At 33.3% G+C, this 22,599-nt stretch overlaps 1 protein-coding gene across 1 annotated transcript in view; it reads right to left on the bottom strand.

Annotated features, from left to right (window-relative positions):
• Positions 1 to 1,684: 1,684 nt before the first annotated feature.
• The window catches only part of LOC108367441 (uncharacterized), a 31,628-nt gene continuing 10,713 nt past the window's right edge, over positions 1,685 to 22,599 (bottom strand). Inside the window, exon 2 of the mRNA XM_017622054.1 lies at positions 1,685 to 2,372. Coding sequence (XP_017477543.1) covers positions 1,685 to 2,372 — 688 coding nt within the window. The remainder of the gene's footprint in view (positions 2,373 to 22,599) is intronic.

Here is a 22,599-nt window from a genome sequence, read left to right as displayed (position 1 = left end):
TTCAGCTGTAAGCCTTTGTAAATTTCTTTCTTTTGACAGCCATATTGCAGTATTCACTTTACCGTATACATAAATACATCGGTGAAAACTGCATTAAATTCCATGTTCTACTGATGCGCGTACAAATATACAGACAGACAGTGATTCAAAAATTCAAAAAATTTTTTATTTGGCTTCTGTAGCTTTAATAAAAACCCACCATATTAATTTTTCTTAAATATGTATAAGGTACAGACATCGACCTGTTACAATTTTATTATATGTATAGATGTAGATATAGATTTCATTTATTTTATCAATTTAATACAATAACATTTTTCAAACAGGTGGCATCTCTAAAACAATATTTTTGGCTGTAAGTCTTCTTCAGCCTCTTTCTTTTGACGCCCATATTGCAATATTCATTTTTTCTTATCAATTTACTTAAACTCCAATTTTCAAACAGGTGGCAACTCTCTATTTTTTCCTCCTATATTTTAAGTTAGACCTCTAGCAATACGTCGGTGAAAACTGCATTCAAATCCATGCATTAGTTTTCGAGTGATGCGCGAACAAACATACAGACAGACAGACAGACAAAAATTCTAAAAATGGTTGATTTGGCCTCTGGTGCTCTAATAAAGATCCCCCCCATTAATTTTTCTTTAATATCTATAATGTACAGACATCGACCTGTTACAATTTTATTATATGTATAGATATGAAAATTGAAGAAAATGCAATACGTCACAATAACTTATTTATATATTTTACATGAGCTTAAATAAATACAAAATTCATTATTTTTCAAATTAGTACCTACTCAAAATAAATTTTATTATTTCACAAATATTTATGTATCATACATACATACCGCCGTTTAAAGTACAAAATCGCGTATCGTCATTCTGCAAAACCGCTGCCAGTTTTTGGCAGCAAATCGCCCACCTTCTTCAAAAGAGTCACAACTCAAAACTTTGCATTTTTGAAATTATACGCTAAAAATGTACACAGAGCTTTTATTGACCTTTCAGCAAAATCTGCTGAAAATTTTTGTTATAATTTGCTAAAAAAAACCTAAGGTAAAGTCGCCCTTGCCCATATGATTAGCATGTGCTACGAAATAGTTTTTCGCATTTTCTGACGAATGCATTATTTTGAGTTGTGACCCTTTTGAAGACGGTGTGCAAAATGTTAGTTACGCGGTTTTGCAGAATGACGATACGCGGTTTTGTACTTTAAACGACGATATACCAACATTTAGGTAAATCTAAATTAAAGAAAATAAATTACATCACATAAGTTCATATATCTTTACCAAATTAGTTTAAAGCAAAAGATGAAAGGACAAACATAAATTTAATGGCAAAGTTAAATATTGTGGGATATAGATCTCAAATAAGTTATTTTATCTTAATCCGCACAATGTTCAACAACTTTCTTAATGTTCTTGACACACTCAACATTTTTTTTATTTTTGGGTATACCTGTGCCTGATTGTATCTTTTCAATGTTTGTTTGTACTTCAATTATCTCTTTCCTTAAATGTTTTATAATTTCATATACACCACATGCCAAGTGCCAAGCCTCAATACAGTTTTGAGTGCGCGGAAATTTGTCTTTAAATGAATCTGAAACACACCAAAATTTTGTGTTATATTTAGGTCTGTCCGACTTTGTACTTCCGGTAATATAATTTTTTTTTTTACCAAACACAAACTTTCTTAAAATCGTTATCTGTCGAGCTGGCATTCAGTGCGTTATAATAATCTAACACACTTTCGGGAGGAGCCAATGATAAGCTTTTCAGCATACGTATTGCCATGCTGAAACCTTCATCATTGCCGTATTTTCGAGCAAGTCTTTCTTTTTGAGCTCGTCTCCAAAAGATCTGGCCGAAATGGATTAAACATCCTTTATACTGGGCATCGGGAAAAAACTCTTTTGCCACAGACGAGATGGTTTGCTCAAAATCCGTAATTACTCTTTGTGGATTTAAATTAATGTTTTGTGCTACGTAAAACGTACCATCCATCACCCAACACTGTGATCTCCCTAATTCTTTCAGTGAATTCGACGTGCCCATGATGATATATTTTTCACCGTTATGATACCAGTCACTCAAAATTAAAAGCTCACCTTTCAAGTATTTTAATTGCTCTGGTATATGTATTTCTTGTAAATTACGCGGATCACTGGCAGTATCCATTGCTTTTCGATTACGCCTAATTTTTATTTTTTGTGCTCGTTTCGACGGCAGGTACACGCGGCGGTCTGGTTGGCAGTCTACAATTGCTTCTCTAATTATTTGCGAGGGTTCCAGTGAAGTTGAGCTGCTCATATCTTTCACTTTAATATTGGCATATCGTCCCGTTTCTGCCTCAACCTCGTATCTGCAATAGAAGCAATTTAGAGAGTGTAAGAAAAAATGCTTAATTTCTTCCCCTAGAATAAAATAAACGCATTTTTTACTTAATATTTCTGGTTCCACTAACAGTAGTGAGCACCTTAATTAAGTCTTTGTTCTATTTTCAAATAGTGTGACACTTAAGCAGCTGTTATAAGTGGTAATATTAGTATTCCCAAAAATTGTATATACGTGGTTAAGGCAGAAATGGGACGGTATGCTACAACTACATGATGGGCTCTTGGATCGTGATTGTGCGCGGCAGGAGCCCGTTGAACTACATGTCCGCCACTGTCTGTTTTTGTAATCACGACACATTTTCACCTCAGTGCTTTCCTATGCGCACAAGACCAACGAAACTCTTGTTTTTTATTTTTGGAATGAAAATGGTAATCAAATCCATCCAAATATACTTTATCATTGACTTTGTAAGATTTTATAATGACTACTTCCGTTTTAATAAAAAATTTAAATACCCTGCAGTGAAAAGCCAAACCAGTTAGAAAAAATACTAGTTCATTAACTAGTGTGTGCGTACCAGTTCGACAATTTCGGAGAACTCAGGCGATCAGCGACATCTGCCTTTGAATTGCCATAGCCAAAAATAAAACGCAATTAATTGCTTTTCTTACAAATGTCGGCTGTGGCGTCACGTGAAGACTACTGGTTCTGGTTCTGAAATCGCAGGTTCGAGGCCGCTTGGAGGTGGTTAAGATTTTTAAAGTTAAATAAATGTAATAAATGTAAGTAAAAATAATTTATTCAATTTATAAATAAATAACAAATTTGAAAATTTAATTGCATTGCAAAAAACATTTAGGAAGAAATGGTTGTGCTATAAAAACAAAGGCGCGTATTCATAGTCCAGCAACTAAGTCGAAACTAACAAAGTTGCAACTTAAATTTAAGTACCAACTTAAAAAATATACCTCTATTCATAGTCGCATTTCAGACTTCTACTAAGTAGTTTTGACTTAGTTTACGATATAGCAAAACGAGTGTGAAAACGTATCGATTTTTCTTTACGATATTTTGGAAAAAGTACATTTTTATTAAATAATGTCAAGTTTGATCATCCGTTTATGTAATTTTTATTTTCATTGCATGATTATGCAAAAGAATAAAGTATNAATTTCATCTTCCGATTAAAATGGATCGATATTTGTAAATTTTAATTATTCAATATTATCAAAATCACCCTCTACCAACTTAATTTTTATATATTTCGTCTGTTTTCCCTTAATTTGATAAAATACTTCTCCCTAGTTACGACTTAGTTGCAGCTGCAGCCGAAACTAAATTTTAAGTTAGTACTTAGCGAGAAAAGTCGAAACTAAGGCGAATAGCTTTAGTTGTGACTTAGAATAGTTTCGACTTAGTTGAGTACTAAATATGACTATGAATATGCGCCGATGAAATTAAACACAAATATTTTTTTTATTAAATTTAGGAATTACAATAAAACAAAAAAATAAATTTATAAAAAATATAAATAAAATAAAAAATAGAAAATAAAAAAATTTTCCCTGTGCCAGGATTTGAACCTGGGACCTCAGGCTTACCACGCGAGTGCTTTGCTCTGTCGGCCATTGTGACTGCTGGAGCGTCGCGAGCAAAAAGGCACACTTATGCTTTTCACGGGGCATGAATTGGCAGACTATCTCATCAACTGGTATGATGCTACTACTATTTATACTAGTAGATGCTGATGCATAGCCTGACAATTGACATCTCGTAGGACATCGCAATGTTAAAAATACCAGTCGCTAACATTGAAAAAGGATAGAACGTGAACTAGTTGGGCTGAAACGCGAACTGGTAGAATTCTAGTTCACAACTAGTAGCTTTCCCTGCAGGATAATATTTCGCACAAAATTTATGTACTTCATAACAATACTTTTTATTACAATTATAGTTACAGGCAAATCCACGCACCGTGATAAAGCGTATGAGGAAATGTTATGCGACAAATTTTTTGATAACATAACGGTATGTGCAATGTATGTATATACACAAATATACATATGTATACATATGTACATATATAAATATTGCCATAAATTGAAACTCTGTATATATGACGGGTTTTACACGGTTCAAGTCATGGTGAAAGTATACCAGATAAAGTAGTAAGAGCGAGAAGGATTTACATTTATTATTTGAAAATTTGCCTTCAAAATTTTGTATAAAGTAGGGATCACAGCCACAGAGTGGTATTGTCTAGAAATTCGTATCGAGAATGAGTTCAGCTTAATAAAAAAAAAACNGTACCAGTTCGACAATTTCGTAGAACTCAGGCGATCAGCGACATCTGCCTTTGAATTGCCATAGCCAAAAATAAAACGCAANATTTTGCAAATCGTGTGACCCCTGCTTAAGATAGCCGAATGACAGAAAATAAAGCAAAAAGGGTGACTTATTAATTGAATCATGAATCGGGTGTATGTAACTACGAATCAGAACAAAGGTAAAACTCGGCTTGCGCTATATATGATCGGTAATATCATTTATTCAAAAGTTTGAGGATTTTGTGTCACTGTCACCAAAATAGTTTGGAAGTTTGGAGATATCGTGTTTGGGGATAATATATTTGGGGATTTTTTTGAAGCGGGGGATTTTGTTTTCGGGAATTTCGTGGCTCTCCCTGTCATGCCATATGATGGCATGTAATATAATGTCAAGTCATCTGGTCTCATGTTATACCGATAGCACTATCGACAAATATATTTACAAATATAACGATTGCAATAAATTTATCGATCGACATTTCTATGAATAAAACGACTGAGCAATCGATATATATACATACATATGTATCGATAACAAGATCGATTATTATAACATTTATATCGATTATTATATCGATAAAAATATCGGCTATTATATGGTGTGGTGAGTCTTTGTGTCTCTATCTAAAATTACCTTTCTCTTAATCTTTCTTCCTCTATCTTTATCTTTTATCGGCATCCTCATCTTTTCTTCATATTTACAATGTCCAAGACCACATCGAAATATATAAATCATGTTATTGGGTTTGATGGCGTTAGAAGCAGACGCCAAAAACAGATATTAAGATAACTTTGCTCCAATTGTTAAAATATTCGACAAAACGCCTTAACTATTGGCTATATTTTTCAACCCATCTACATCGTTTATAGTACCTACTTAACCGCGTATCAAGAAATGCAAATGTGAGGCTGCATACATTTAATAGGGTAAATCTTGTCCTATTTCAAGACAGTTCTCTCTTTTATCTCTAATTATCTCTTCTTCTTATATCTAAGTATCGATACTTTAGTATGAATGGATAAGGGCTTGTTGCCAGGAGCTTCCGGTGAGCTAATATATTTTTTGACACAAATGTTAGTTACGCGGTTTTGCAGAACCATAACATGCCGTTTTGTACTTTAAACGACAATATTTTAGTGTATCACATTTGCGGGAAAACTCATCGCGATCAGTCGTCGTTTCTCGAAAACTAATATCCAAAAGTATTCCTTCAAATAACGGAGGGAAAGCTAGATGTCAATTCTTTTATATCGAGAAGACGTAAACTAACAACTATTTATGTATGTACATATTAGGGTGCCCATCGAAAAGGTTTTTTGGAAATTTCAAGATCCTAACCCCTAATTTTATTCGTTTTTATGAGAAATATTATTGTCTATTTTTATATGAGGCTACGCTCAAATGTTGTAGTTGTAATTTTTAGAGCTTCACGAAAACGCTTATTGCACGAGAACTTATGAAGCGATTTCAAAGAAAAAAGTGGCGTTACAGAGATAAAACTCCAACCCTACCGATAGATTTATTTTGATAAGTAACTAATTTGGTTTCTGGCGTAGAAAAAACGGTAAATATTGCCTTATTTTGGAGTAAATTTTGAGCCTTATGATTTGCAGATATAACTTTCATTTTCGGTATATAAATTTTTTGGGGCAATAGAAATATTATCGTCTAAAAATTTTATATAAATTCATCAAGCAAAAAATTGTTGAAAAAATTAGCTATTCTTATTTATTTCCAATATGTTCGAAAAACGCTCGAATGATTTTGTTTTTGTTTTCTCTAATCAAAAGTTAAAATTTTTCCTTTCGTTGGAAGAGGGTAGTGTTGGTTGATATCTTCTAAATATCTTTATTTTATTCAAATATAAGCGCATAGGTACATGATTTTCCATACAAAATCACTTCGTCATCATTCTGTAAACACATGTATGCGCTGAAAGTGAGAGAAGGAGACAAAATGTATGTGTGTGTAAGTATTGCCATAGTTTTAGGAACTAAATTTAACTTGAATTAAGACATTAGGTACACGATTAAAATATTCGTCACAAGGTTTTGGTTTTAAAATACTTTTAATGGGATTACCACCTGTTTTGAAATTAGAATTTAATTGAAGTATGCATAAGTTAAGTGAAATAATAAACTGTGGCGTGAAACGAAGGTGGTAAGATATCCTTAGTTTGAATATTCAGAATATTAAAGAGGGTTGCCACCTATTTAAAAAGTTAAAGCAATTATCCTAAATATGCGTTTTAAACGGCTTTATTTCTCAACTGTATTTAGGAACGTTGAATCGTATGTATTTAAAAATTCAAATTTTACTTGTCACATGAAATATGTACATATGTATATAGGTATCACAATATCAGACGCAAGAGTATTGTTGATTTCTTAACTGTACTTATGAGAGTTGCCAGCTGTTTCAGAAGTCTTAGCTAACTTACGCACAAATTCGAAGACGAAGATAATGCGAAGACGAGCACGAACACGAAGAAGAATACTAATACGGGAACCTAGGCTAATATAAAAAGTAATACAAATTTTTGCAGTATGAAAGGAAATAAAAATGAATCGAAGTAGCGATACACGTCATGGCATATATCATTGAAATCCGTCAGAGTAAACAGAATTGCGGCGCACGACGGCTTCCATCAGTTGTCATTTTGATTTGAAAATTATCATTGAAATTAAATATTTTTTCGGTACGTGCATGTATGTAAATTTTCTTAAACAAAAAATGGATGAAAACATTGGCAAACTTGTGAAAGTAATAAAAATTACCACAATCAACACTCAATCAACATTGGGCCGTCCCACTGGGCGGTAAAAATATAAATAAATTTAAATCAACCGAAAAACGTCGGTGGTAAAATTGCTGGCGCCGCAATTATGCCTTTGTGAGTTTTAACTTGACAGCAGTTAACCGTCGACCGCTTTACCGTCGTCCGCTGCAATTCTGGATAGAGCTTTAATCGAATACAATGGGTGCAATCTAGACAGTGAATAAAATTATAGTTTAAAAAACTAAAACTTCCCTATTATAATTGACATTCGTACTGTCATCAGGTATGTAACTTGAGAATAGAAATCGCTGCATCTTTTAGGCGCATCAATATTACATAGTTACATCATTGATGAAATTGATGGTACAATTGTACTTTTTTGGTACATTTTGAATTCAAAAAGTACATTGGTACTACGTCGAAATTTTTGATACAATTTTGTCAAAATACGGCGCTACGCAAAATTCTCTCGCAATACCATTGTGTAAATATACTTGGAAATTGGAATTTCTGTGGATGAAAATATTATCATCTTTTTCTACCTCATAGAAGTAAATACGTGGTGTTTCTTAACAACGAAAGACTTGCTAAAATCAACAAACAGTTGCAAAATGTTTTTTGTGAAACTTCGATTGCGTTAAACGTAACTGTTTCTTTGTAAAGTTTTTGTGTTACATGCACTTAATAAACATACTTGTCCGCTTTTTTTGATTACCTTGATATATTTATTTGTATTGGTAACTTAGAGTACAACTCCACAAAACATACGTATGCTATTTATGGGAAGAGGAGGGGGGAAGACATGGGAAAGCTGGAAAGAGTGAGAGGNCTTTGTAAAGTTTTTGTGTTACATGCACTTAATAAACATACTTGTCCGCTTTTTTTGATTACCTTGATATATTTATTTGTATTGGTAACTTAGAGTACAACTCCACAAAACATACGTATGCTATTTATGGGAAGAGGAGGGGGGAAGACATGGGAAAGCTGGAAAGAGTGAGAGGGTAGGAACAGGACGATGACATATATAGCGTCTTGTAGGAAAAACGCTTCGTGCTCACCATGAAGCTCCTTAAGCGAATGATATCTATTGTCATCGAGAGTCTGGAAGAAATGCGACCCGAGGTGCTTGAACCTTAGTTTCGCAAAGGCAGGACTCCAGAGCATCAGGTGTTGAGATAATTCCATACCCCTATTCACCATGCAGCTGGTGCAGTAAGGGTCATCGATGATATTCAGCCTTACTGCATGCTTACCTATAACGCAATGACCAGTTAGAACGCTCACAAGAAGTGAGAAGTGTAACTTGATTAGTCTCACGAGCTCCCTGGACCGCCCCTGGTCTACACGTGGTCAGAAGGACTTAGCCACCTTGCATCCAAAAGGTCTTTGCCCAGCGCACTTTGCCAGCTGACTAAACGCCCATCTGTCCAGAAGGAGACCGCATGAGATCAGCGGAGCACCCAGACCTTGAGCAATTTCTCAAGGGTTCCCTGTATTGACAGCTCATCGGCTACGCAGTTTCCCATGATTTCGCTATGACCCGGAACCCAAATGAGCTTAATAGCGTAGTTATTCGATGCGGTCGATAAGGAAGTACAACCAGTCCTCACCGTTTTCTAACGAACCAACAAGGATCCAAAAGCTGCTTGGCTGTCGAAATAGATATTCGCCTACATAAAATTGGTTACACTAGAGAGCAAACAATCCGTAGCCTCCTATATTGCGGCTACCTCTGCTTGGAAAACGCTACAGTGGTCCGGTTGCCTGAATTTTAGATTGATGGAGAGTTTTTTCTATTTACACTTTTGAATCTAAACGAAAATTTGAGCAGCTGTTCCGGATAACTTGAAAATTGCTGCAAACTATACTGGATATTTTCCTCTTGTGAGATAACCGATGACATTTCACGGAAATTTTGTTGCTAATTTACCTAATTTAAAAACATATGTGTTTATATGGTGTATGGTCTTTTAAATGTTGGTACTTTTTCGGCTGATTTAGTACTTTCTTTTTAGCCATTTGGTACAAAATTCAAAAACCTATTTATCATCCCTGAATTACATCCCGAGCTAATAAAAGGAAGGTAAAAAGCTGGAGTATTTTCATGGAATAGCATAATTGTAAAGATGCCGTTAGTGAATCCAGATACGGTTTTATTATAGACTGACGCCAACACTCACTTTCACTGACCGATAGGGGTTGCTTCTGTTTTTTTGTTTACCTGCCAAACGTGGTAGAGAAAGTTTTACTCCTAGATCGGCTCTAATCATATGAGTTATTTTAATATACTCCGTAGTGACTCTTTCTGCATTCTTACGATCATTCTTAACCCCGCCAAAATATTTGCAATATGCTGACCAGCGGCGATGAGGTCTAGTTATTGTCTTCATTTGCAAAATTTGTACTGTAGGTTCCAGCAAAGTTGAATATTTAGCAATTGTGATTAAAGCAAAGATTAACATTGACCTTGTTATAGCAGCACACAATTGATACAACTTTTCTTCAGCTTCCACAACTTCAGGAAAATTTTCTTAAAATGTCCTGATAGCCTTATATTTTTCCGACCATCTCACACAAATCACACAAACGTGATATATTAGGAGTATAACTCTTGCGTGTCGTTGATTCGGGAGAAAAGGGTTTATCACACCTTTTAGGGTCGAAATAGTATTTCTTATTACTGGAACCCCGTTTAAGTCATTCACAACAAAATTTAACGGAAGAGGAAATATTTTTTACTCTGCATTTTAATATATCTATGTACATTAGGGTGCCCATCGATTTTTTTTTTAATTCCAAGAGCCAAGATTTTTTTTTAAATAATTTAGAGGTCGCGACTCTTCATTTTATGTCAGAAAATATGGGTTTGCAGATTCATTAGTTTTTGAATGACTATTTTTCATTCCATTTGAAAGATCGAACATATATTGGGAGAAGAGGATTTATAGGCCTTTAAAATGATGTATAAGAACACAGAAAAGTGTATGTATATTAAAAGAAACCTATATATATATCCCTATGCTATTCGACATGCTGAATGCGAATCCGAGGTCCGTTAGCCTCCATCATCGATTTCAAAAACGTTCAATGCGGTGCTTAAGGAACCCAAGTGCAATGTGTTAACCAAATTTAGTCCAGATCGATGAAGTAGTTTTTGAAGTACACATATATGATATAAGTGGGCGGTGGCTCTCCCATTTTCGTAATATTTTTTGGAAATCTACATTCGGTACATAAATACATAAAAAGTCAAGGCAGTATTTAAGAAAAGTTGCCTGACTTCGACAATTTTTATGCGATTTCAATAAATAAGGTAGCGATTTATTTGTAAATAAAATGTATTTTAGATTGTACTACATATTTTTAAACTGTGGAAAGCAGCAATGGTCAAATTTAAAATATTAAAAAAATGTGGTTTTATTTGCCCGATGGAAACTCGCACCAATCCAAGTCTGATAATAGATTATTATACATCATTTTAAAGGCATATAAGTCCGATTCTCACAACATGTTAGATCATTAAAACTGAATGAAAAACAGTCATTCAAAAACTGATAAATCAACAAAACCGTATTTTCTGAAGTAAAATGGCAAGTCGCGACTATAAATGATTTTTAAAAAATCTATAAAAATAGGCAATAATATTTCTCATAGAAAGGAATAAAAATAGGTGGTAGGCATGGCGCAATAAACAGGTGAAGTAATAAGGCAGCATTCTCTGTTCATTTTCTGATATTTCACAATGCTGCCTTTATTCGTTGAACGTTTTATGTGTTGCTTCTTTGGAAGTATTTACATATATTTTGGGGACAATTTGGCCATTTATTATTTGCTTGAACCATTGTTTTTTTTTCTAAAATTTTCCGTTTTTTGTTTTTTTTTCTAAAACTTTCCATTTGAATTTTTTGTGAAAAAATACTATATAATTTATTTGTGATTAGAAAATTAATAATGCCTAAGCCAAGCTGTGTAATTTGAAGAAAAACGTGGACTTACGAAGGCGCCCGTTTGTTCCATTCACCAGCGGAGCAGGTTAGGCTGAATAAGTTGGATATTTGAAATATTTAATGGCGTAGTAATTTCTTACATCACCAACTTTTCCGAAAAATGTTTATCCCACAGCCATGAAATAGACCTTCCAATATGTGTGAAAAGCTATTTTTAAGTGCAGGATAAATTATTTAAATAAGCGCTTGAAAGGCAAAAGGTATAATCGATTAATCTTTACAAACCTCCCATATATACCTATTTAAATTTATTTATTTAACCCCTATAACCATTAATATCACGTGTTGCGTTTTTGTATTTACGTTGCTGATTTCATGTATCTAATTTCATCTCTTCATAAAATTATCAAGATTTGTCTACTCATCCGTCGGTGAGTTCTTGGAAGTATTCTTTGTGCAAAATCTTTTTTACTAATTTCACCATTTTGAAAAGTGTTTTTGCCTCAAGACATCGAGTTGTACAGCATTAACTGTCACTTTTAATTGGTTGCTGCATTGGCTACTTTTATTAAGATTTTTGTATGCATTTGTCTGTGAGCCCTTGGAAGTATTTTTTGTAAAAAAATTTTTTTTACTAATTTCCCCATTTTAATATATTTTTCTGCCTAAAAATAATATCAGTTTGTGCGGCATTAATATGATGTTTGGAAACCGTAGTTTGACCTTTCATCTAGAATGATATAGACACTTCTCAATCTGGGTGGTCTTCAGTATCTACGTTCTTGATTGCTATTAGCGTCAAAATCTTTATTTAAGTTTCTAATTATTATATATTATATTCGTTGTAAATCCTTAAAGCTCTTTGTTATTGTTAGTGGTTGACTTTCAATACTAAATACAAGCGTAATCCACAAAATTGTTTAGCTTCTACGTATCTAATTTGAATAAAAAGTAATAAATTATGCTTAAATTTAGTTAATTTAAATGGCTATTTCAAAAGTAATTTTTAATATTATGTATGTATATATATTAAATAAAAAACTTCAAATTATTACCCCTTTTGTAGTCAAAAAGGGTAATTCTTTTCAATATTTCTGGCCTTAATCCTTTAAAAAAATCTAAGGGGCGAACACTTTCAATAAGGTAGTGTCAAATCTTCCTTCTCGCTCTTATTACTTCACCTGGTATTATTCCACTATGGGTGAAAGGTTCTTGAAATTAAAAAAAAATCGATGGCCACCCTAATGTTCATATAAAATATGTACGTATATGGGCAAATCTAAAAAATAGCTACACATTCCAAAAAAAAATCTATTTTTAAATTTGTGAGCACACCTATATTTTTGAAAGTTGAACTCACTTAATTGGGACGTTCTAAATTCAATGGTATCCCCCGCTTTACTAGATTGGCTCCGGTTTTCAAGATAACGGTACTGGAAAATTTGATTTAATTTTAACAATTTTATAAATAACTCCCTCAATTTTGAAGTTATTTTACTAAAATTTTGCATATAACGGTTTTTTAATATTACCTTAATTACTCTTTAAAATTATCGAAATGCGTTCACTTTACCATATAGCTCCAATGCAACTGATTACTCAGGTATGTGTTTTTGCGCTATAACTTTAACTTCATATCTGAATAGTAAATTGTATGGGTGCTATATGTTAAAGTGAACCTATACTACATTTTTACTCGCTTAATTGGAGGAGTTATACCGCAAAACGCCGTCTGTGAACAATCAGTTGTATGGGAGCTATATGTTATAGTGAACCGTTTTCGATGATTTTAAGAGATAGTGCAGGTAATATTAAAGTGCAATCATGTGCAAAATTTTACTAAAATATCTTCAAAGCCGAGGGAGTTTTTTTTTTAATATAGTTAAAATTTAAGCAAAGTTTCAAGTAGATCTATCTCAAAACGTAGAGCTATTCGGGCAAAAGCAGTTAAGTAAGAGCAACTATCAGAACCTTTGTCGAAAACAGTTTATTTGATACCACGCAGGGTATCAAATCAATCAGGGTTTTTACACTCTTCTAGAGCAGTGCCCGCCAAAAAGAGAAAAGTATTAAAATGAGAATGTATTAGTTATGAAACAAAAAATGAGAATGTGTTGGTGGTAATGCACGGAAAAAAAATTCTGTGTTGTATTACTTTTAATAAAAACTTTGGTATGTTTTTTTGCCGTTTTTTCATTGTGCGCTATTTTTTAGATCTATATATTTTAGATGAATGAATGAAACATATAATGAAAATTAACGGCCCAAAGAAAGGAAAAAGTTGGTAAAATTTTGTACGTATTGTACAAATGATTATTATTATTTTTTTATAATTTAAGTGTGGATTTCTGAGCAAAAAGATAACGTGCTTCGAGCACTCTGAATATTAAAAGAAAATTTCGTTGATTTCAAGTAGAAATAAAATAAAAATATATATATCTAATATATATTTATTTTAAAATGAGGTAAAACTTGACATTTAAGAACAATTTAAAATAACGATTAAACCAAAAGATAAATAACAAAACATATTGTATGTTTTAATTGAGGACTAGTCTGGTATTAAAAAAAAATACATAATTCACAAAGTTCTTTTAATATGAAGAAAAAGCACGACTTGGTACCATATACATACCTATTTCTAGGGGTGTATGTACGAAAAATTGTGTTATAAAATTTTTGAATGAATATTCATTCATTCTGCTCAGTGTACCTACTTTATTCAACAATAATGCGTCATGAACATGCTTCGCCTATTGTTTGCATGCAACTAAATAAAATTGGTTGCTCTTCTACTCTTTCTGTTGACATTCGGATTGTGTACGTGTAAGAAGCCGATTGTGTACATGTGAAAGGCCGAATATAGTTCGTTTCCCAGGAAAGTGTTTGGCGGGCACTGTTCTAAAGACATATTTTTTTAAGCATTTTATAGGTATATGTAATTTTATAAGGACTAGTAGTTATAGAAAGATTTAGATCGTTTCGACGTACTTTCCAAATGTGCCTTCAATTAAGATGTTTTTGGAATAAAAATTACGCTCAAGATCGCAGCATATTTTATCTTTAAAGTTTGGTTTATTCTGAAAGCACACCTCTTGCTAAGGTATCTAATTATTCGTAATTATTTGTAGAATACAATACATACTTAAAAAGTTCTTAAAATTAAATGCTTCAAAAACTATACGCGATAAACCGAAAATATTGAAAATTCGCACTTTTCTTGCCTACTAGGGGAAACTGGGGTACCTTTGACACCTTTTTTTTGAAATCATATATCTCGAAATGTGTTTGAATTATCATAAAATAAGTTGTTACCTGCTTTAAGGCAATTATTCAGCTTTATAATATTGACGGAGTTTTTTTTCAAGCGACCCCCTTTTACACTTTAATTTACAGTTTTTTAAAAAAACCCATTTTGTCAAATGTGCCCCTGTCACGGGGTACATTTGACTTTAGGAGGGGAGCATTTGACACCTACATGCATCTTTAAAGGAAACAATTTTGTGTTGTCTTTTAATTAAAATAAACCAGCATTTTGTATATAAACTCATTTTATTTTAATTTTGGAAAGCAAAAAATATTTCAGTTACAAATTTTCAATTAAAAGAAAAGAAAAATTCAAAGGAAATAAATTATTAGTTTTGATAAAAAATTATTTTATATAATACTTTGATAAGTCCAGTTTAAAAATGTATTTTGTACGACACCGTGAAGTTGAAGCAGGATTTTCAGGAATTGGCAACTTTAGCTCTATTTCACTGCGCATAATTATAGCCAAATCTTCAATTTCTGGTTTAACAAAAGCCCAACTTGAAGGAGATGTCTTTCGGAAAAATGTGATGTTATAAGTGCAGTTGCCAAGCGTTTCTATTATTTCACCTACATAGAAAACGGTCTTTTTGATATTTTCTTGGAATTTTACCAGAACGTAGTCTCCCACAGTCAAATTATCATCATCAGTTATTTTGTGTGTCTCTAAATCATCTGCCCGGGATTCAAGGTAACCTTCATCATCAGGAGGGAATCCAGTAGAGTCAATTGTGTCAGCGTAGCTAATGTCACCCGTACTTTCGTCTGAAGATTCGATTTTCAGTTGAGGTTTTCTTTTTGTTTTCTTCTTTTTAGCCTGCTTTGTTCTCTTCTGTGAAAACTGGAGAGTGCGCTTGGCGGTTTTAAATTTTTTCTTTATAGTAAGCTGTAAGCTTTATAGTAAGAATCATCAGCGCTGCTATCATTGCCAGAATCTGAAATATTGCCAGAAGGTGCTTTACTTTTTAAACGCATGATTAGAGTTGTTCTATTTATTCCGTATTTGATGGCAGCTCTAGTTTGCGTTTCGGTCCCATTTCTGATATCCCTTATTGCCTTTCTAATATTATCTTCATTTATGGCACACCGATTAGTCTTTTTTGTGTAATTGCGTACCATTTTCCTGCTGAAAATCAACACTAAATAGCAAAAAGTGCATTCATTACATAGTCGAAACAGAGACGGGGTACATTTCACTTTTGTCAAATGTGCCCCATTCAAAAATGTCAAATGTACCCCAACAGAGTTTACTTTAGAAATTTCAATTTTCTTACCTTTTCAATTCTTTTATTCTTAAATTTCCAAATCTTTTCAAAATTATTCAGAATAATACTAGTTAAGTTCACTACACTTTAAAATTGTGTTCAATTGACTACACAAATGTCTTGCATATCACCGCCATAAAATAACACAGAACGCAAAGAAAAGAGAAAAACACGTGTTGCTTCACCAAAATGTAAACTTCACCATGTTGAATAAAATCAAATACTTCACCATTCCCAATTTATAAAAGCAATTGATTTTACAGGCTTGACTTCGAAAAGGGCATAGTCAAATGTGCCCCAAAGTCAAAGGTACCCCAGTTTCCCCTACATATGAAGTGCACACATAAGTGCTAAATCCCATTTAATTTGAAATCAGAATATGGTGTGCTTCGAAAGTTATGACATAATTAATTATGCCCCTCTTAAAAATTACATAAAAAATTCACTTGTTTTCATTATTTTTTTAATTTGAACACCCATAATTCAAAAGTTATGCAGCAAATTGATCCAAACTTTTTTTGAGGCTTCAAGTATACGTGAATGAGTTATATCCATAAGCAACCAGCGAAAATTAAAGCCGCCCAGACCATATAGAAAAACACAAAACAGTTCGGTTGTTTTTTACGCGTTCTTCAAACAGACCGGCAGTTGTAAAAGAATCACAATAAGTGTAGCAATCTAATGGTATGATTAAGAAAATACCTTTTTTCCATTTTTTTTGCGGTGTTGCTTGCTTGCTTGAACCCAGGCCCTGCGGAGTGGAAGTTCGCACTGCTCACCACTACACCACAGCAGCCGCACTGCTTTTGGAGCCGTTTTCTAATGGAAGCAACAAAGTTGCCTTTACTAACTGGGTGGATAAATTGTTCCTCACTTTAAAGTGCGTTTTAAGTATTTTTGTTTTCTCATCTCGCCGGTAAAAATAAATTTGTTATTCTGAAATTATGGCATAGGGATGGGTAGTGGGGAGTTGAAATTCGATTTTTTCCGAATTTCGAACATTGCCCAACCATTCGATTATTCGATTCGAAATTTGGTGGTGCAAATTCGATTTAATTCGAATTTTTTCGAATTCTCCAAAAATTTTTTTATTGAAACTTCTTAATCGAGTTCGGAGATGTTTGCGTTAAATATGTAACACAAAGTCATAAAATCTGTATCGTTCGTTCAATTTAAAAAAATGAGGTGTCAAATTAAAGGCTTGTGCTTTGGGTCTGCAAAATAGTTTTATTTCTATGAAAAGGGTTGCCTCAGGTTAGAAAATCAAATTCAAATAATCCCTTCCGCAAATGTTTGCTTTACATATTTAACACCAGGTCATAAAATCTGTATCTTTCTTTCGATGTAGATGAAGATGTGTAATATGGTTTTAGTTTTGTGCCATATGTAAGAAAATCAAAATCAAATTATTCCATAACCCCAATATGGGGTTGGTTTTGAATAAACTTTATTTTTTAATTACGTTTAGGAGGGGAGCCAACTGTTTGAAAAGTCGAATTTCGTTAAAGAAGTGTTGTGCTTAAAATNTGTATCTTTCTTTCGATGTAGATGAAGATGTGTAATATGGTTTTAGTTTTGTGCCATATGTAAGAAAATCAAAATCAAATTATTCCATAACCCCAATATGGGGTTGGTTTTGAATAAACTTTATTTTTTAATTACGTTTAGGAGGGGAGCCAACTGTTTGAAAAGTCGAATTTCGTTAAAGAAGTGTTGTGCTTAAAATACTATGCAACAATTAAAATATTTGTGAGGTGCTTGAAGAGAGGTGCCACCTGTCTAAAAAGTTAAACTCAAATTACACTGTGGGACAGCCGAAACCAGCCCGGACTGTGTTAACATTTTCTGAAAGAATACCAATCCAGTAATAAAACACTCAGTGGATTTGCAAAAGTTAGCTCGTGTTTTTATTTNGTAACACAAAGTCATAAAATCTGTATCGTTCGTTCAATTTAAAAAAATGAGGTGTCAAATTAAAGGCTTGTGCTTTGGGTCTGCAAAATAGTTTTATTTCTATGAAAAGGGTTGCCTCAGGTTAGAAAATCAAATTCAAATAATCCCTTCCGCAAATGTTTGCTTTACATATTTAACACCAGGTCATAAAATCTGTATCTTTCTTTCGATGTAGATGAAGATGTGTAATATGGTTTTAGTTTTGTGCCATATGTAAGAAAATCAAAATCAAATTATTCCATAACCCCAATATGGGGTTGGTTTTGAATAAACTTTATTTTTTAATTACGTTTAGGAGGGGAGCCAACTGTTTGAAAAGTCGAATTTCGTTAAAGAAGTGTTGTGCTTAAAATACTATGCAACAATTAAAATATTTGTGAGGTGCTTGAAGAGAGGTGCCACCTGTCTAAAAAGTTAAACTCAAATTACACTGTGGGACAGCCGAAACCAGCCCGGACTGTGTTAACATTTTCTGAAAGAATACCAATCCAGTAATAAAACACTCAGTGGATTTGCAAAAGTTAGCTCGTGTTTTTATTTAATGGCCTACTAAAGTTTTCATGTCTCGGCCTAAGTAGTTTTCAAAAAAGTGGAAAAAATAGTTAAAATAAATGTCTGGAAGGTCGTTAGAGGATTGATATATTCTAGAAAATTATTCTCCGGAAAATTTTACTAGGGTTCTTCTCAGGCAAAAGCTTCATGCCACCAACGCAAAAGCCTCTAAAAATTTAAAATAAAATCAACAAAAAACAGTTTTTTGTAAAAAATTTCTTAAATTGGAGTTCGGAATAACAGTTCCTTCTTGGCACAGATTTTTTGTCCCAATGCATCAGATCGAAAAATATGTATTTTTTTACTTGCATCCCTAAGACAAATGGAGTGCCACACACAGTGATGGCAAATTTAGTCAGAAAGAAGAAAGTTGAAGAGTTGATTTTTTTGGAAATAAAGACGAAATTCGATTTTTTCTAGAAAAATTCGATTTTATCCGAATTTTAGCAACACAAAGTTCGGTTCCAAAAATTTGCCATTTTGGAGCTAAAATTCTATTAAAATTCGAATATCTAAGCTTCGAATATCGAATTTACCCACGGCAACGCCAAAGTAAAAATTCACTGCATTGGTCAGAAAACTGCAATGTCGGCAATGCCACATAAGCAAAAAAACAAAACGATCTCATATGAGGTGGTGTTACAGCAGCTGCTAATTTCTAGGCATGTTTATCAAAATGATGTGTTTGTTGTACTTTTGCTTTGTACTGATTGCTAGTGTGCGTTGTTGTTACTGTAGTTTTTGTTCGCGGGCTGCTGCTGCCACTTTGTATAAATTCGCCTTACAAAGAAACAGCAAAAGCAGCTGTTAGCTAAAACTAAAACATTGGTATAGATATCTAATATATCTGAATCATGAACTAAAAGTTAAAGTTGGGTGCAAATTTTTAAAGGCTACATCGGGTGAGCAACAATTTATCGATTCGAGAAATTAATGCGGTGATGAGAAAACGAAAACTCGTATATAGAGACGATAAAGTAAGTGGCCGGTAATATAAAGGTTAGATTAGAAAACGGCTCTTAATATACAAAAAAGTGGCAGCGTTATAAAGTGAAAAACTACAGCTATTTAAAGAGGAGTTACCAACAAAAAGAAAATAATGTCTTTAAAAAAATAAAACGCAAAATGAGTCAAGTGGTAGACTTACTGACGGACTGTAGACAGACAACTGAGAACTTATTATTGTAATACGATATTGATTAACTACATATTCCAAAGAAGTCAAGAAATATAAATATTTTACTATTTTAATTTCAGTATTTCAGTTATATGTATGGTACCAATTGTAGAGTGACATTGGAGTTCAAGTTGAAAACTAGCGTTTTCTCAACTTCAGTAGCAGCTCTATTTTCGTACAAAGAAAAAGGCCCTTTTTGTTGAGAACGCAATGAAGCTACACTTGAGGTACTTACTGTTGAGAAAGAACGTTGGAGATTTAAGAAATACCTTCAACAATTTCTCAACTTAAGCTCAAGTTGATCTCAAATCTAAATTTTTGTTGGGACTTAAAGCTTAACTCGGACTTAATCCGGATCAACTGCAGTTAATTCCCGAGTCGATCCGGATCAACGCTGCCGTCTGCTTATGCTTTTAGCGAACTTTAAGTAAGGCGAACAATAGCAAACCTCAGGGAAAACAAATGGGAAACTAATGAACATCAGTCGTGATTGGCGTAAATTGTAAATTCATAATGATTATTACATTGCATTGCGGCAAAGTGAAGCAGCAATGATGTGGGCTACTACTGCAGTAATAACTATGAGCAGAACCGAAAACAACAAAAAGCACTTTGTTGACAAAATTGTTCATTGTAGAAGAGTTGGACCACGCAAAGCGTAGCTAAAATGCATTCAAATTACAGCAATAGGCTGACTTCCAAAACGTATCAATACAATGTTGTTGCGGTATTCAAACTGTTTGTATATGCAGAGTTGCGACACTTTGCAACCTTATACATTGCATATTTTAAATATTCAATTTAGCAAAGAACAATTTTTCTGAATTTTCCATTTTTAAAACAACAATGGTAACCAAAAACAAACGAAGCATCAACTTTGTTTCTGATGCGCTGATTGCTCTAGCGATGAGTTTCGATAACTTTTCGATTGCGTTTTGGAAAAGTATACATTGCCAACATTTTGTAGTTCGGCGTTATGGGACATTATACTTTGTACGTATGCAAAGTAATTGACGTTTTGGAAGTCAGCCATACTTATACAAATAAATAACCCCAAAGTATAGTAAGCAATTAGTCCGTTCCTTTGAACTTCGGAGTAAAACCTCTGGAACTGACAAACTACAATTTTACGCTCTCAAATGAGAGTAAAACGAGAACAGATTCAGCAGTGCATGGGAACGCAAAAAGCACTATTTCCTGTAAAAACGTCAGTCGGTTTGTTTACATGTCATTTGTACACACTTATTTGGCTGAAATATCACTAACTAATTATTAAAATCTATACATATTCAAATATTTCGTTGTTTACTTGCATTTATGTACAAATATAAGGTTCTTTGCTTACACCGCTTTCTGTTTTTGTTTACATATGCAAATTAGCTGATCATTTGACACTTTTCATGAACTTACAGGAAAAAAAACTCCGGACTAAATCCTGTAACTTCTGACTAGGAACAGTTGCTCAGTTACTCTCTCAAAAGTGTTCCCACTTACAGCTTTTGTGTCAATAGGAACGACTTCCTGCAAGTTCTGACTAAATCCTGTAAACTGCTATTGGAACAGACTAAATCAAAGTTGTGTATGAATGTCAAAGCTCTAAGCTTAAAAGATGCAACAACACCATACTTGATAACATACATACTTGATAAATAACGTAATGTACTTCTTATGAGTTCTAGATTCTCCCTGTAGTCAAATGTACTAGTTGTAAACTTCCTCACAACCAGAGTTGGGCAAAATTTATTCGAATGACGAATAACAAATGAATAAATTGTTTTTCTTGTTATTCGTAAATAATAAATAATTTTGGTTATTCAAAAAAAAATTATTCGAATGACGGATAAATTATGTTATTCGTTATTCGAATAATTATTATCTTCATTAATTATTCGAATAACGAATAAAATAAAATAAAACAAGTAATTTATGTATATAGATATGTACATATATTTATGTATAAAAAGATAACCGTTTTCGTTGTTGTGATTTAACTCAAACCGCTAGATAGATTTAAATCAAATTTTCGGAGGTTATTTCATGCGCATTAAGTCCTATTAAAGGCTACTAGAAAACTCCTTTGTGGCGATGGAGCCGAGTTATTTATAAAACCCGTATTTATGAACTGATTTCGTTCAAATTCAAAATGTGTTCTTCCTGCATGATGAAAAATACTTATGCGAAAAATGGACCCGCTAGGTGGCGCTACAGTTGAGTTATTTAGAAAATCCCTACTTATTGTACAATCAGGTTGCAATTCATAATGGTGCTGCAGTCGAAATCTCTAGAAACCCCATATGTCTGGACTCCTTTGTTTTTTATGTTTATATTATACGAATTTACGATGTCCCACGTCGTCATATACCCTAAATGCGACCTTGCATCTACCTCCGCTTGATGAAATTGCTCGGGCGGCCATTGCTGCAGCAGTAAGACTCAAGGAAACCAGCTCTTGGATATTTTAAAAGCTTAAAAAATCACCCGTTAGAATGCCTAGATAAGTACATACTTATTTATATTAAATTGAAATCAGAAAATGTTTTAAAAGGTTAAAATTAATTAAAATTTTTATAAATCAGCGTACATATGTATGTATTTAGGTATTTAGATTTTCTTTAAAATCGGTATGTACATACATGCATATTTAATTAAGCTAAAAATTGTACTTCCTCACTCTTGTACGTCACTTCATTGACTGACTTCAACTTCGCTGCAAATTGAACATAGCAAAACATGATTTTTATGCGAGACAAGCTCGGAACACTTTGACGACTGCAACTTCACGACGTAACGACAGCGACATCATTTTGTCGACAAATGTCGCCTTGAAGCCAGCTTCTTAAACATTTTGAAGACCTCAGCGACATAGCAAACAGCTGATTTTAAAGTTTGACATTTTGGTATATTTATTTCACAAATTGTGTATTTTTATTTAAGTAAAT

This window comes from Rhagoletis zephyria, unplaced genomic scaffold (genome assembly GCF_001687245.7).
Source record: "Rhagoletis zephyria isolate East Lansing unplaced genomic scaffold, Rhagoletis_zephyria_1.1 Rzeph_scaffold_00045, whole genome shotgun sequence".
Classification (NCBI taxonomy): Eukaryota; Metazoa; Arthropoda; class Insecta; order Diptera; family Tephritidae; genus Rhagoletis; species Rhagoletis zephyria.
The sequence above is the reverse complement of the archived record's forward strand: the minus strand, read 5'-3'. Positions and strand labels throughout refer to the sequence as shown.